Here is a 14,647-nt window from a genome sequence, read left to right as displayed (position 1 = left end):
GGATTTTATGCTTTCGAAGATTATCCAAAATTCGAGAAAATTCAAAAGCTGAATTGTGGACAGATTCAAGCCGAAAATTCATGAAGAAGAATTTCGAAATAGAATGTAGCCCAGAGAAGTTCTTCCCCTATCAATGTTAAAATTCATAGATGTTTCAGCCATCAACACCAAATAATTCGCAGATTATGAAAAGTGAAAAGTTTGAACAGAGAAAATGCATTGAGATTTCAGAAAAATTTGAAAAATAATAACATTTTGATGTTAATATAAAATTGACAAACCTGGAATTTTGTGAAGAATACTTCTCGTGGCAAACATATCTAGGAAGAAAAAATCTAATGTGTTTGTAGGAAAAGATTCCACAATATTTCATCCAAAAAATTGTTAATTACATTATTTTGTAGAAATAAATTACTTAACTATATTCAATATAAAATCGAGATACGTGGCGAAGAGCATTCTGAAAAATTTTTCACTGATTTACGAGTGTTTGAATTAAATAAATGAAACTAATAATACTGGGAATTCTGCATACTTTTGACAGACGTAGACAAACTGGAAAAATATTTATGTCATAAAGATATTTCAAACGCTATTTTTCCTCATTGAAAAATATGTTTTCCTGCAACTGCTATGGAAAGTACCTAATTCTTCATAGCCTACTCAATTTCAAATCTATGTATTGCTCTTATTGTGAGAAATATTATTTCACGCGGCACTTTGCCCATATTGCTTGGTAGACCAATGAAATTAGGTTTTTGAGAACTCGTTTCTATGGAAACACAAAAAATGCATAGATACTGTAAGATGTATAGAATCCTTGGTGTGTGCACTGATTCGATTTTGTTTCAGACTTTTTAAGATATCCACCTGTTGCTTTGGTGTTTTGCTTCACTAGATTTCGGTAAGGTGGCGCTCTTTTCGAATTTCCGCTATCTTCCTGGCGTCGTTTAAAAATGAAATACTGATTTTAGACTTTACAAACTTAAACAATAGATTACTATTCAGTTCCTATCGAATTTTTAATGAAATTAATGGAATATAATGAGTATAGAAGATGCGATCCCTCGAAATCAAGTAGGTATAAATCCGAAAAATCTCCCGTTTTGTCTGAAAGTTTTACAGGTATGAGTAGACACACCAGATTTTAAATTGAATTAGGTACATCACTTGAATTATTGAAATTTGTGCAGTTGTAGGAAAATTATAGTGTGCAACATGTGGAAAAAGTCCTTTTTTGACTCGTGTGTTTGCGGCACTCGCCTTTCAGGCTCGAGCCACAAACTTCCACACTCTTAAGAAAAGTTGGACTTTCCCCACTTGTTGCACAATTTACTATTTCAAAACGCCATAGATGCCAAAAAAATGGTTCTTCAGTATAGACATTCCTCTCAAGTTGAAATGAATACGAATACTGAAAGAGAATAATAAAATTTATTTGATTGTCATGATCTTCACTTGAAGGAAATTCAGCTTGAAATTTTGGATGAGAATAATATTCGATTTACTTGTGTCGCAATAATTTTTTATTGTTTCAATGTTTGTACCATAACCATTGTACCAAATCTCATCGAAATCAGATCTCGAAACCATAGTTATTTGACGTGACCTGAAATGGATCTTGCATCATCTGATCAGAAGTGATTGTTTGTTTTCGAAATCTTAAGGAGAATATCTTTTTTTTTGACGAGATTTTGTCAAAGTGAACAAAATCGTTTCAAAATTTAAAGAAGATTGGCTTTTTTTGAGAATCTTATGATTCGTTGCGCTGTGTTAATCAAATGATCCGAAGGAATGACTCAAATGAAAAATATTTCTCCGAATGCTCCTCGCCCAACAAAGCAACATATTCACACTCTCATTCTCAATAAATACAACACACGAACACACAACGAAACAATCCGTATAAATTATCTTGAGGAACCCGGTTCAGCATTCTGACTAGATGACGAATTCTTCTCGCTCTCGATCGGATGCAGAGTTACGATGCTCTGCCTCCTCGTCGGAGTCACAGGATGGGTGTGCAAGATCGCGTAAATAGGTCCGTTGCACTCCTTCGTCGGACTAACTAAGATGGCGGACGGCTGTTCGTCGTCCAACTGCATGCTGGTCTCAGCAGCGGAAGGTATGGTGGTCAGGAACCTGACCGTCAACCTACCAGGCGACCCGGGTGGCTCGTCGTCCAACACGGCAGCCTGGCGCGTCAACCTAGGCTTGGACCGGTTCCTGGAAGGCTCGCTGGAACCACTGGACCTCGAAATCCGCCAGGTTGACGTGGATGCGGTTGTTGCGGAACCGCTGGAATCGTTACGCGAACTCGAGAGGTTAGAGTCTTGAGAAGTCTTCCGCGTCACCAACCAAGACGACGCCCTACGCTTAGGATCTAACAGTCTTAAGGGAATGCCGCAATGGTGCTGGTGCCGCCAAGAGTCCGATCGCGAGGAACTGAAATTTTCACTAGAGGACACAGAGGAAGCTCGCTTGTGCTGCTTCTGCTGGATCTCCGCTATCTGGTACGTGTACTGGTCATTCCTCGTCCTGTTTCTTTTCTGCTTTTTCACGCACAGAAGCCACCTTGCCTTGCTCAACCACCAGTCCCTGGTAGCGCTCTTCCTCGCCTCACTTTTGATTGGAGTTGGAGTCACGCTCTTGTCGCTCAACAGTTTGGTGTTACACGTACATGTTGGAACGTGATGGTTCTGATTTTCCCTGGAAGACCTATCGGCTAAACTGTTGGTGTTGGCTGGAGTCTGCCTGTTACTAAAATTGGAACTGTGGCGACACCTTCCGATGCCTCTGGTAACGCGACTCTCCTCTATGGCCTTACAGATCATCACGCAGTCTTTCTTGAATTGTTTGGTTAGGATGGCGTACAAGAAAGGGTTGCAGCAAGAGTTCAAAGGCAGCACGAACACGGTAAACACTTTAGCCTGTTCCAGACTGATCAGCTGGAGACCGAAAGCGGCCGTCAACGAGAAGAAAGCTATCGGCGACCAACACAAGAAGTCCGTGAACACCAACAAGGCCATCCTTTTGGCTATGCGAGAATCGTTCGAGTTCCAAGCTTGGGAACCGCGAATAGCGCAGTACATCTTGAGGTAGCAGCCCATCAGGATCAAGAAGGCGACACCGTTGATGAACATTAGGAATACAACGTAGGTTAAGCTGGCCGTGTCTTTAGTTTCGAAAGGAAGACAAATGGCGAACTTTCTGTAGTCTGAGACGTTGAACAAGGGCAAGGTAGCCATGACTATGGCGAAGGTCCAGCCTAGAAGCATGATGTAGCCTGCGTGTTTCAAGGATAGCCTTTTGTTCAGGTGCATTGCATGGGTGATGGCATAGTTCCTCTCCAAGGTGATCACAGCCAAGGTGTAGACTGAGAGTTCCGAGCTGAGGACACCAAGGAAGCCTGCAAGTTGACATCCAGCTGACATCTGCCAGGGTATGGCGTACATTCTGAACTCGCCCAGCGTTGAGGCGTCTACCAGAGCTAAAAACCCTGAAAACAAGAGGTGGATGAGTAGGCACTCAAACAATATTTGTCCATGTATTTGATAAATTTATTCTCATTTTATGTGTGATGTGTCATGACCTCAAATAATCAACAAACATCGATGCTTAAGTTCATTGGAACCCGTTTTCCTGTTGCATTCTGGAATGACTATTCTGTAGATATTGAAGTTTTAATTACTCCTCTTCTTTAGGAGGCGTAACGCCTGAAAAAGGCCTAATGAAGGCCGAAATGTTGTGAAGGAAATTAGACTTCTCAGAATTTTTTGTTCCTGAGGACGATATTTCCCAACTTATCAACAAGTATCACTTGAAAAGAGATTTTTTTCTATCAGTATTTGATAAACTGATATTAAATATTTTCGTAACAGCTACAACTTTAGAATCAAAAGCTTAATACTTATTTTCACCTCTACTTATTTCTTCTAGATTAGTATGACAAAAGGAAAATTCTTCCTAACTATAATCTTTCTTGACTTACCCAAATAAACTCCCATAAAGAAGTCAGCTGCCGCCAAATTGCAAACCAAAAACCTAGGAACGTCCATCTTACTCCTGGAGAAGATCAGAACGAAAACCACGATACCATTTCCCAGCATAGCACATAAAAAAACGATCCAAACGCCGCATCTTAAGGTCCACCAGTCGAACAAGTCCTGACAGGGAAGAAAAGGACCAGGTAGAGGTAGGCATTGTATCCTTCCAGGAGCGAAATCGTTGGCGTAAGTGCGTATACCTTCTTCTTCGGCATACTCCTCCATATAGGCAGGGAAATTGTTGGGATAGGTGTATTCTGACCCTATAGTCTCCCAGATGGCTTCAAACTTCTTTCCGAATTTGTGAGTGATGTTCTCTGAGGATGAGTTATGCAAATTATTATTTCTCAAGAAGTTGAAAAACATTGATACTTACGTTGAGAAGGCCACAGATCGATCGGACTCGAATTGGAATTCCATATGTTCAAATCTATGTCGTCTATGTCCGGAAAGTAGATGATATCTTTGGCTCTAGGTGGAGGGTTGGACGGGATAAGTGGTAAGAACGCACAACAATGGTAGGCGTAGGAAAGGACAAGCGTCTGGATCCTTGGAAAGTCTTCTGGAGGTGGAAATTCCTTGAGTTGAGGGTTGTTGAAAGTCTTCAAATGCAGCAGACGTTCTAGGCCAGCCGAAGGAAGGTGTGGAAAAACGTTGTTTCCGAGGTTCCTTGAAGAAATAATTGGTATGATATTGGAAGCAGAAAGAGCTTATGTATTAGGTGTACAACTTTGCATCCACCGTTTTGCAATGGATGCCTGTAGCGGTAAGCGGTATTCGAAATAAATAGTTTGTAGATGCCATACAATAAGCTTAGGTATTTGAAAAATTCCTGTATAACTAGTTTTCAACAATAAAGCCTCGAATTTCGGAAAAAAAAACAGCGGAGGCAAAGTTGAATGCCTATATACTTACAAGTCTTCTATTTTGGAGATCGATAAAAAAGCATCTGGATGGATGAAAGAGATCTGGTTGCTCTCTAAATCTCTGAAAATATAATAAATATTGTCAGTTTAGAGCTGAGATAGAATTCTAACATTAGGACTAGTATTCATTTTAGTTTTTTCAATTAAACAAGAAGTTAGTAGACAATCATTTCATCAAAAGACTATGATGTATAGAAGATTATCTTAAAAAATTTTTACTGCTCTCTGTATACAGGTGGAATTTGAGATTCAAATTATATCATTCAGTTTATTTACAGTGCCTAATTTGATTTATCCATTGCAACACAACATATCAAGAAAGGAAAATAAAAACAATAAGAAACCAAACGAATACTCACAACACTTGTAGTTTCGATAGATTGTGAAAGGCCTCTTGAGGAATGTACTGTATTTCATTGTGAGAAAGCAGGAGATCGTGCATCTGGTACATTCCACGGAAAACCTTCCCTTCCACCGATCTTATTTTGTTATTCGCCAGATCCCTGAAAAACAAATGCAAACTAGATTCAGCGGTAAGGGCTTTCAGGTTTCGAACTTACAATACCCGCATCTCTTTGCAGTCGTTGATATCCGGGATCTTCTCGAGTTGATTGGATTTCAGGTCCCTAAAAAATAAGCCATACAGGAGAATATGGAAAGGGTGTTTTTTTTAGAGCTATAGAACTTTAAAATGCAATAAAACAACGATGGATTATTGATTGACATGAATTTTATTTATCCGCAAGATAAATATGTGGCATTACATTTCAAATATGATTTCTGGCATATGACCGCCACGGCTGGCTCGGATGTAGTCCAATCTGGACGTCCAATTTTCGATTACTTTTTCCAACATTTGTGGCCGTATATCGGCAATAACACGGCGAATGTTGTCTTCCAAATGGTCAAGGGTTTGTGGCTTATCCGCATAGACCAATGACTTTACATAGCCCCACAGAAAGTAGTCTAGCGGTGTTAAATCCCAAGATCTTGGAGGCCAATTCACAGGTCCAAAACGTGAAATTAGGCGGTCACCAAATGTGTCTTTCAATAAATCGATTGTGGCACGAGTTGTGTGACATGTTGCGCCGTCTTGTTGGAACCACAGCTCCTGGACATCATGGTTGTTCAATTCAGGAATGAAAAAGTCAATAATCATGACTCTATACCGAACACCATTGACTGTAACGTTCTGGCCATCATGGTTTTTGAAGAAGTACGGACCAATGATTCCACCAGCCCATAAAGCGCACCAAACAGTCAGTTTTTCTGGATGTAACGGTGTTTCGACATACACTTGAGGATTAACTTCACGCCAAATGCGGCACTTTTGTTTGTTGACGTAGCCATTCAACCAGAAGTGCGCTTCATCGCTAATGGACGTAGTGCGCGATCCGTACTATTATTTTCGAAATAAAATTGCACTATTTGCAAGCGTTGTTCAGACGTGAGTCTATTCGTGATGAACTGCCAAACCAAGCTGAGAATAAATCACTTGACAGCTGTTAAATCGGTTGCCATCTTGAACAGTAATGCCAACTTAAAGTTGTATACCTCGAAAAAAAACACCCGTTATTTGTCATTTTACGAATATTCTGTCAGAAAAATCCGAATCCTACGGGAGCCAGTTATCCTACTGAGACGGTTGCAGATAATCTCGAAGGATTTCCTAGGGCTGATTTAGTATAAAAGCTTGTAATGATCCGGTTTAGAACGACCTTGATTCGAGGCCAAAAAGGCCACAAATTCCGGGAAAGTTGCTGTTTCAGCCCCCTAACATTAATTATAAGTCACTAACTGGCTTTTAAAGGTCGGGAATTAATCTTTCGAGACATGGAACGCTATGTCGCTTGCGCAGGCTCGATTTCTTCTGATCTGATTGCGGTAGATTAATTTTCACACATAGTTTGAGAGAGAATTCCAGATCGGTTGCTTTTCGTTTCTCGATACGAGAGTTGAGGATAACCGCGACCGATAGAAATTATTAATACTCATAAAAGACCATTGGTAACTTCACTAACTGATTTTTCATAGTAACGTGAACGATTTTCAAAGTGCACGCTAATAAATTATACATACATTTGACGTACATCACATGAAAAACTCGGCGTTTGTATTTGAAGAAAAAACTTTAACTGAGCGAAAAGCAAGCAAAAAATTGCCAACTATAGGGTTGCCAATAAGAGATTTCATTTTGAATAATCCGCTATCTGAGCTATCAATTTTAAAGCTTTCATTCTTTGATATTTGATAAGTTAAAACTACGCCATTACTGAAAATGGAATGAGATACGCTTCAACAACGTAATGAAATTGTTAAAACCATAAAAATTGTGAAAACTTCTCGGCGGCAATCCGGATTTTCATCGAAAAATTATCTTCAGCAACGAGGCCCATTTTTACAAAGGAGGCTACGTTAATAAGCAGAATTGTTGCATTTGAGGCTCGGAGAATCCAAGAATGATTGTTGGAAAGCTCCTTCATCCTCAACTAGTCTCTGTTTGGTGGGATTTTTGGGCTGGTGGTTTGATTGGATCTTACTCACTTATTCAAAAATGAGAACTGTTACGCTGACTGAATTGCTCTATCGAGCTATGCTCAATTTTGCAAGGGAGTTTCCTGGGTGTGTTATTTCTCGAAATGGTGATCATAATTGATCACCTCCGTGAAAGATAACTCATCTTCTAATGATCCACAATAAATTTTAGACCTCAAAAATGGAATTAGTTTTTGGGAGAATTGGTCATGGAAATTCAATGAAAAGGATATATAGTGCTGCAAACGTTGCCTTGGCGGCCATTCAGCTGATATCGTTTTGCATCGTTGATACATTCCTCTTCACAATGAAATAAACATCCACTGATTTCTCTTAAAATAATCTCTTTTTCATATAAAAATGAAACCTCTTATTGGAAAACCCTTTATAGGCCAATTTGGTGCCTCTGGCTAGATGCTTGACGGTATGTCAGATTAGCAATGGCTTTTGGCTTCTTCAGCGTGACGCGACTATCCAGAGTTATTTATATCTGCTACCCTCTGAGGTTACCGAGCACCTAATATCAACAGCTAGTGTATCTGATTACAAGACAGAGGGTTCCCCTTCCTAAAGGTATAGATAGTAGTTTGTTCTTGAACATATTCAGTTTGAATGATTGATTTTGTTGACAGGATGAAGGCGAATTTATTGAAATAAAAACTAAATCGTCAAACATCGCTGACACATTCTGATTTCATTCAAAAATCATTTTCAGGGCTAATTTTCAGTTAAAACATGTTGTGGTGACTTTATCTGCCCGAGAGGTGGAGTTATGGGCGCAGCGCCTCATTCTACTACGGGCCCGGTGAGTTTAAGGAAGTCGCCGCGTTACAGCAGAGTGACCTCTCCACGATGGTGTAAGAGGGTGTCCCAAGCAGCGATCTCGGAATGGAACATTGTTATCCCTAGAGAGGGGGCGTCGAAACGAGAAGTAAGAACAAGTTAGATTTCAAACAAATACACCTCATACTACATCATGTAGGAAAATATCAGAAGGAATTATTTAAAATGAATTGGCCTTCAAACTGTGAACGAAATCAATCATTCAAGAAAAAGGTGTCCAATCTCTAACTGTTGATTTACAAAAAACTTCAAAAATGTAACCATAAAGGGTTCTTATCTAGAGCTTGATAGACTTTCTGAAAGACTTAATCAAAATATCGTGTCCTCACGTAAAACGAAGGACAGTGGAGTTCAGGGTTCCATTGGATTTTATTTTAGGTAATGAATAACAAATGAGTCTAAGTCAAGAAAAACTTCATATCGATGTTCAATTGTCTTCGTTCTCACATCAAAAACAGCTGGCTACGTTATTCACGTCTTGCCCTATCATTCTCCGATACGCAAACACAGACTCTCAAGACATGATTAATAAAGCATCACTCGTAAAATCCGAAATCGAAAGACCAGCACAAACTCCTCGAAATGATCCCAGCCAAACAATAAATCAACATCCGGACCACCATCTATCTATTATTTTTAAGTTTCAATTTGAAAGTTTCCGAGACTGCCATTACTTCTGGCATATCTTAAAGCAATATTGTTTTCGGAGAGTTCGAGTACGGCGGGCGGTATCGAACTTCGTAGACATGAGAACAAAACGAGAAGGGAAACGATCTATCGGGCAGTTTGAATCGTAATAATTCACTTACAGACTTTTAAGTTTGGGGCAGAATGTACATAAATTCGAGGGTACGTCGCCCAGGCTCGCCCTGTCCAGCCGCAGGACCTCCAAGGCCGATGTGCCGTTGAGGTTCGGGAAGGTTGACAGGTTCTTGGCGTCTGAGAGGATCCTGCAAAAGTCGTGGGTTCCATGTAGGGCTTTAAACTGGGATTTTGTAATATTTTTGTGGCTAAATCATTTTTGGTTAGAAACAATAAATTTGTTCGTTGAATAGTATTTTTTTCAGAAACGTTTGGAGAGAAGAAACTACCCCCCCTGCCTTCTAGATTAAAGGTTGGGCTACAGTCGGAGATTTTTAAACATAACTCCTCATTACATGAGTCAAATAAAGTGCTGTCTGGCATCAAATTCCTGAAACTTCGAGTTGAGAAAAAGAAGTTATTACTAGCAAACGATTCGAGGTGTTAAAGAACTCTGTTTCGATGTGCTAGGATTGCATTTTTCTGGTAATTTCGAGGAAAAAATTGATGCAATTTCCAATTTAACGAAAACTAATGAAGCACTTTTTACCAAAAGTAGACTTATCGAATGGAACTGACTCTTAGTAACTGCTGAAATAGTACAATAGTTCACAACTTTCATAGTAAGGTAACCTCAGAGTAACAAACATAGATAGAGGGAGCAAATGTCATTTTTATCCCCAATATGAACTATCAAATTTGACATGAAGCGCGTGGAAATGAAAATATATCAGTGAAACGATATTTCAAAGAACGCACATCTTATGTCCCATAGTCAATCAACGTTTCATATCAACTCAAAATATATGAAATACACTGCGCAAAAAGATTAGCGCACATTATGGAAATCTCAAATTTATTCTACAACTGAAGGTGTTCTCAATGATAATTATTTTTTTCAGAATTATGCAGGCATATGTTATCCACTTTCAACGTTTTTCTTCAATACAGATGTTTTTTCCCAGCAGGAATAAAGATGAGATTATCAGATTTTGAATGTATTGGCTCCATTCTGAAATCAGTTGTTCTCGATCAATTCTAGTGATCAATAGTTTTTCTTTCGTTTGATTTTCTACACTCGATCGCTATGCAACGCGAAACACGCAATTTGGCCCAAGAGGAATGTGCCCAAGCGGTAGTTTTGCGAGAAGAAGGGTGGACATACACAAGAATTGCATAAAGGTTTGGAGTTTCCCATACAAGTGTGTCCAGAATGTTGCAGCGATTCAGGAAGACAGGTATGAATGTCCGAAGACCAGGACAGGGTATATCACGGGTAACAACTTCCATTCAAGAACGTTACTTGAGAGTTTCTTCGTTGAGACAATGGTTTGCAACCGCTCGCCTCCTTCAAAATCAGCTTGAGCAAACTCATGGGGTGCAAATTAGCACTCAGACAATAAGAAATAGCCTCAGAGAATATGATTTAAGGCCTCGTGTCGCGGCAAGAGGCCCAGATCTTACCCCAGCCCATCGAAGGGCGCGTTTGGATTTTGCGAGAGAGCATATCCATTGGGAAGAGGCTGATTGGGAAAGAGTTCTTTTCACAGATGAGTCTAAATTCTGCCTCTACCATTGTGATCGATGTTTTCTTGTATACAGGCGTTCACATGACAGATATGCTCAGGGCAATTTCCTGAATACTACTGGTTTCAGAGGAGGATCGATTAAGGTATGGGATGGAATATCTTTGACTGTTCGCACAGACCTAGTGGTCGTTGATAATGGAGCTATGAATGCTGATAGGTATATAAGGAACATTCTTGAAGAGCATGTAGTGCCATTTGCTCCATACATTGGTGAAAATTTCATTTTTATGAACGATAACGCCAGACCCCATGGTGCGCGTATCGTTCAGGAGTACCTTGAAGAGGTTGAAGTCTCTCGAATGGAATGGCGAGCAAGAAGTCCAGATCTCAATCCGATTGAGCAGGTTTGGGACAACCTCAATAGAAGGCTGAGAAGTTCAGAAAATCATCCAGCTACTCTTAATGACTTAGGAATCCAACAAAATTAGATCAGAACATTTTAAGATCACTCATTTTGAGTATGAACCGTCGTTGCCGAGCTGTAATTAACGCAAGGGGTGGAAATACCAAGTATTAAATCACTTATCAGCATTCCAGTATTTCGAAAATTGTTTATTTCTCTTCTTTCACATAAGATTCGGTGAAATCCTGAATTTTTCTTCTATTTAATGTGTCTTGTTTCATTCAAAACCTTCCCGAGAGAACATAAAAAATAAGTTATAAAGTCAATGTAGAGTTAACTTCCATTAAAATTGAGATTTTCAGAATATGCATTAATTTTTTTGCGCAGAGTATATATTACAATCCGACAACGTAATCTAACCATGTTGGGGACATGTAAAAATTGCGTATACTCCCTCTATCTATGTTTATTACTCTATGAAGGTAATAGAAAAAGAACACCTAGATATCCGTAACGTATATTTCAACAAAAAAAAATATATATAAAGTATTTCCCCAAAACTCCGGAAAAACAACCCTTAACCCCCGATAATCCCGATCCCGAAAGCAATTTCAACCCCTGCCCCCCTCACAAAAACAACTCTCCAATCGTTCATAACCCCGCTCGATTTCGTTTGATCCACCCCTAAGCCGACTAACCCCCGATCAAAAGGAAATATTTATGGTTCAGAGAGAAAACAGAAATAATACTTGCAGCTTTCGAAGACGGGGCAGGTGGGAGAAGGCGTAGAAGTCGACACCCTCCAGCGAGTTCCCCTTGAGCTCCAACAGGGCCAGGGCGGGGGTCTGCTGTAAAAGGCCCCCCGGGATGTACTTGATGCGGTTTCCTGAGATAGACCTAGAAACGGGATAGAAATTAGATGTAATGAACAAGCCGGATCGCCCTGTATGGGGCTTGGGACGATTTTACGGTATTTTCGTACGTTTGTTGCTTTTATTGTTTGCTGGTGTCGCCCAGGGCGCCAGTTCCTTCATTTTTTAGATATACAGGGGCGAACAGAAAGAGTTAAAAGTTATTGACAGCCGAGAACGTTTTTGATCGCTCAAATGTTGCATAATCTTTTCTAAACATAACTTCTTTTTACTAATTGCGATGTCTTAATTTTGAGAGAAATATCATCACTTCATTTGGCACCATCATTGTTGAAAGAGAAATTAATGTTTTCAATCACAAAACTCTTAAAGTTAATTCAAATATGTATACACTGAACCAAAAGTGTACAGGGTGGGCAAATTTCGATGTTTTAGCACTACAACTTTTAAACCAGATGAGATAGACGAAATCTGATACCCCATTCTTGGTCTCTTTTTCTGAGAAACTAACAAGGGTAGTATTCATTTTTGGCCACCTTCTTTTGTTCTCGAGTTATAAGCGAAAATTGGAGAAATGGCGATATCGAAAAACATTTAGATCTCCGCTAATACTGATGATAGAGGTCTGAAATTAAAACATTATACAGGCACTTTTTCACGTAGAATCCATTGGCGTGCTCGTATTTTCAAAAGGGTTTTTAATTAAGAAGCTATGACCCAAAGTTATGTTCTTTCAAATGGGAACACTAGATTTTTGTGCCATTTTCTGAAAGATTAATTTTTCCTGATTTCAAGAATATACAGGGTGTTTCCTAAACATGCGGCAAAAATTCAGGGGGTTGTTCCTTGGACTATTCTAAGAATATTTTGTCCTTTGATGATTTTTGAAAAACCTATTTGTTTCGAAGATATAGGGGAAACAAAATTTCAGATAATAACATTTTATTATGAAAAATTACATGAAAATTCAACTCAACCTACAAAAACTGTTGAAAATGACCACCTCTAGCCAGCATACAAGCATCCAATCTTCTCCTCATTGACTGCCGAACCCTTTCAAAAACACCAGGATCATTTCTTATTAAGTTACACCCAGCAATCATCCGATTTCGCAAGTCTTCCACATTTTCTACTGGAGTGGTAATTTTTAGTCAAAAAACTGGCCGTTTTTAGTAATTGGAATGTTGTTAAACAAATTTAAAAATAAATTGTACCTACTTAGTAAACACAGTGCGGTACGCATTTTTATTTAAACTATTATTAATTTTAAAAATATGAAAAATGTTGTTCGCCCTGTATCTTCGAAACAAAGAGGTTTTTCAAAAATCATCCAAGGACAAAACATGCTTAAAATAGTCCAAGGAACAACCCCCTGAATTTGTGCCGCATGTTTAGGAAACACCCTGTATAACATCGTATGATTCGGATCAATATAAATAATAGAAAATGGCCAAAAACCTCTTTTCACCTGAAAGTCTCAATATGTCTATGGTTTCAACTGTTGATGAACACAGAAAAATTGAGCTTTCTATAACAAGAGCAGTGTCCTTCCGTCAATCTGATTATTTCTATGCTTTTCACTTATTTCTACAAAATTCGAAAAATACGTAAAAAAGTGCCTGTATAATGTTTTAATTTCAAAGCTCTATCATCAGTATTAGCGGAGATATAAATGTTTTTCGATATCGCCATTTTTCCAATTTTCGCTTATAACTCGGAAACAAAAGAAGGTGGCCAAAAATGAATACTACCCTTGTTAGTTTCTCAGAAAAAGAGACCGAGAATGGGTTATCAGATTTCTGGTTTAAAAGTTGTAGTGCTAAAACATCGAAATTTGCCCACCCTGTACATAAATTCCATGAAATTAATTGTATCGATGAATTCAGTCATTTTCAACCGATGAACATAGACTCGATTATAATGTAAAATTATTCATCATAATGTTGAATCTGAATGACGTCAATTAATGAACATAAAATAATAACTTCTGAGAGAGGGAGAGTGTTATGACTTCTGAATACAAAATCCCTACATTAAATTAAAATTTGCTCGTATATAGGGGAACGAATGATAAATATTCCCAAAAAAGGTATTCAATGTTCAACGTATACAACGGACTAATTATGCAACGTCGTATTTGGTCTCAAGTCTCAATTGATTCTCATACATCTAATTAATTAGAACAATCTCATTACGGGTAAATTCAGCATACAGCTTAGATAAATATACAGGCTTATTGGCACTAATTAGAAAAAAAGTTTCAATTATATAACTTCTTAACGACCGAACATTTTTCACTCTTGATACTATGTCAACTGGATGAATGTGCAGACTGTGTGTCACTTTGAGAATCTTGGTTCACACGAGTCGATACATCAAGATCAAGATACATCAGGAAGAATTTCATTTACATTATGAAATTTTTTTTAAATGCTGTGCTCTGTATTAGGCCAATTGAAAAGTCCCCGCTCTGATGCACAGATGGCGGTGCTAGTATCAAATACATACGATTTTTAAGTAGTACCAACCTTCAAACGATACGTGTCAAATTTTGACAGCAGTCCGACTATCAGTTTGTGAGATATTGAGTTGTGAGTGTAGTTTCTTTTGTTGTTTGGAAAAGATGGAAATAAATTTTGTGTGCTGATAAAATATTGCTTTTTGAAGGGAAAAATACGGTTGATTGGTATGC

The 14,647-nt window shown here is 38.7% G+C and overlaps 1 protein-coding gene across 3 annotated transcripts in view; it reads right to left on the bottom strand.

Annotated features, from left to right (window-relative positions):
* Positions 1-1,370: 1,370 nt before the first annotated feature.
* LOC123684141 (lutropin-choriogonadotropic hormone receptor) overlaps positions 1,371-14,647 on the bottom strand; it is a 186,003-nt gene continuing 172,726 nt past the window's right edge. For all 3 annotated transcript variants that reach the window (XM_045623286.1, XM_045623287.1, XM_045623289.1), the window contains 8 exons: positions 11,837-11,980; positions 9,160-9,300; positions 5,533-5,598; positions 5,332-5,475; positions 4,962-5,033; positions 4,423-4,715; positions 3,992-4,363; positions 1,371-3,499 (listed from right to left, as the gene is read on the bottom strand). In XM_045623286.1, coding sequence (XP_045479242.1) covers positions 1,911-3,499; positions 3,992-4,363; positions 4,423-4,715; positions 4,962-5,033; positions 5,332-5,475; positions 5,533-5,598; positions 9,160-9,300; positions 11,837-11,980 — 2,821 coding nt within the window. In that variant the 3' untranslated portion in view covers positions 1,371-1,910. The remainder of the gene's footprint in view (positions 3,500-3,991; positions 4,364-4,422; positions 4,716-4,961; positions 5,034-5,331; positions 5,476-5,532; positions 5,599-9,159; positions 9,301-11,836; positions 11,981-14,647) is intronic.

The sequence above is a fragment of the Harmonia axyridis genome, chromosome 7 (genome assembly GCF_914767665.1).
Source record: "Harmonia axyridis chromosome 7, icHarAxyr1.1, whole genome shotgun sequence".
Classification (NCBI taxonomy): Eukaryota; Metazoa; Arthropoda; class Insecta; order Coleoptera; family Coccinellidae; genus Harmonia; species Harmonia axyridis.
The sequence above is the reverse complement of the archived record's forward strand: the minus strand, read 5'-3'. Positions and strand labels throughout refer to the sequence as shown.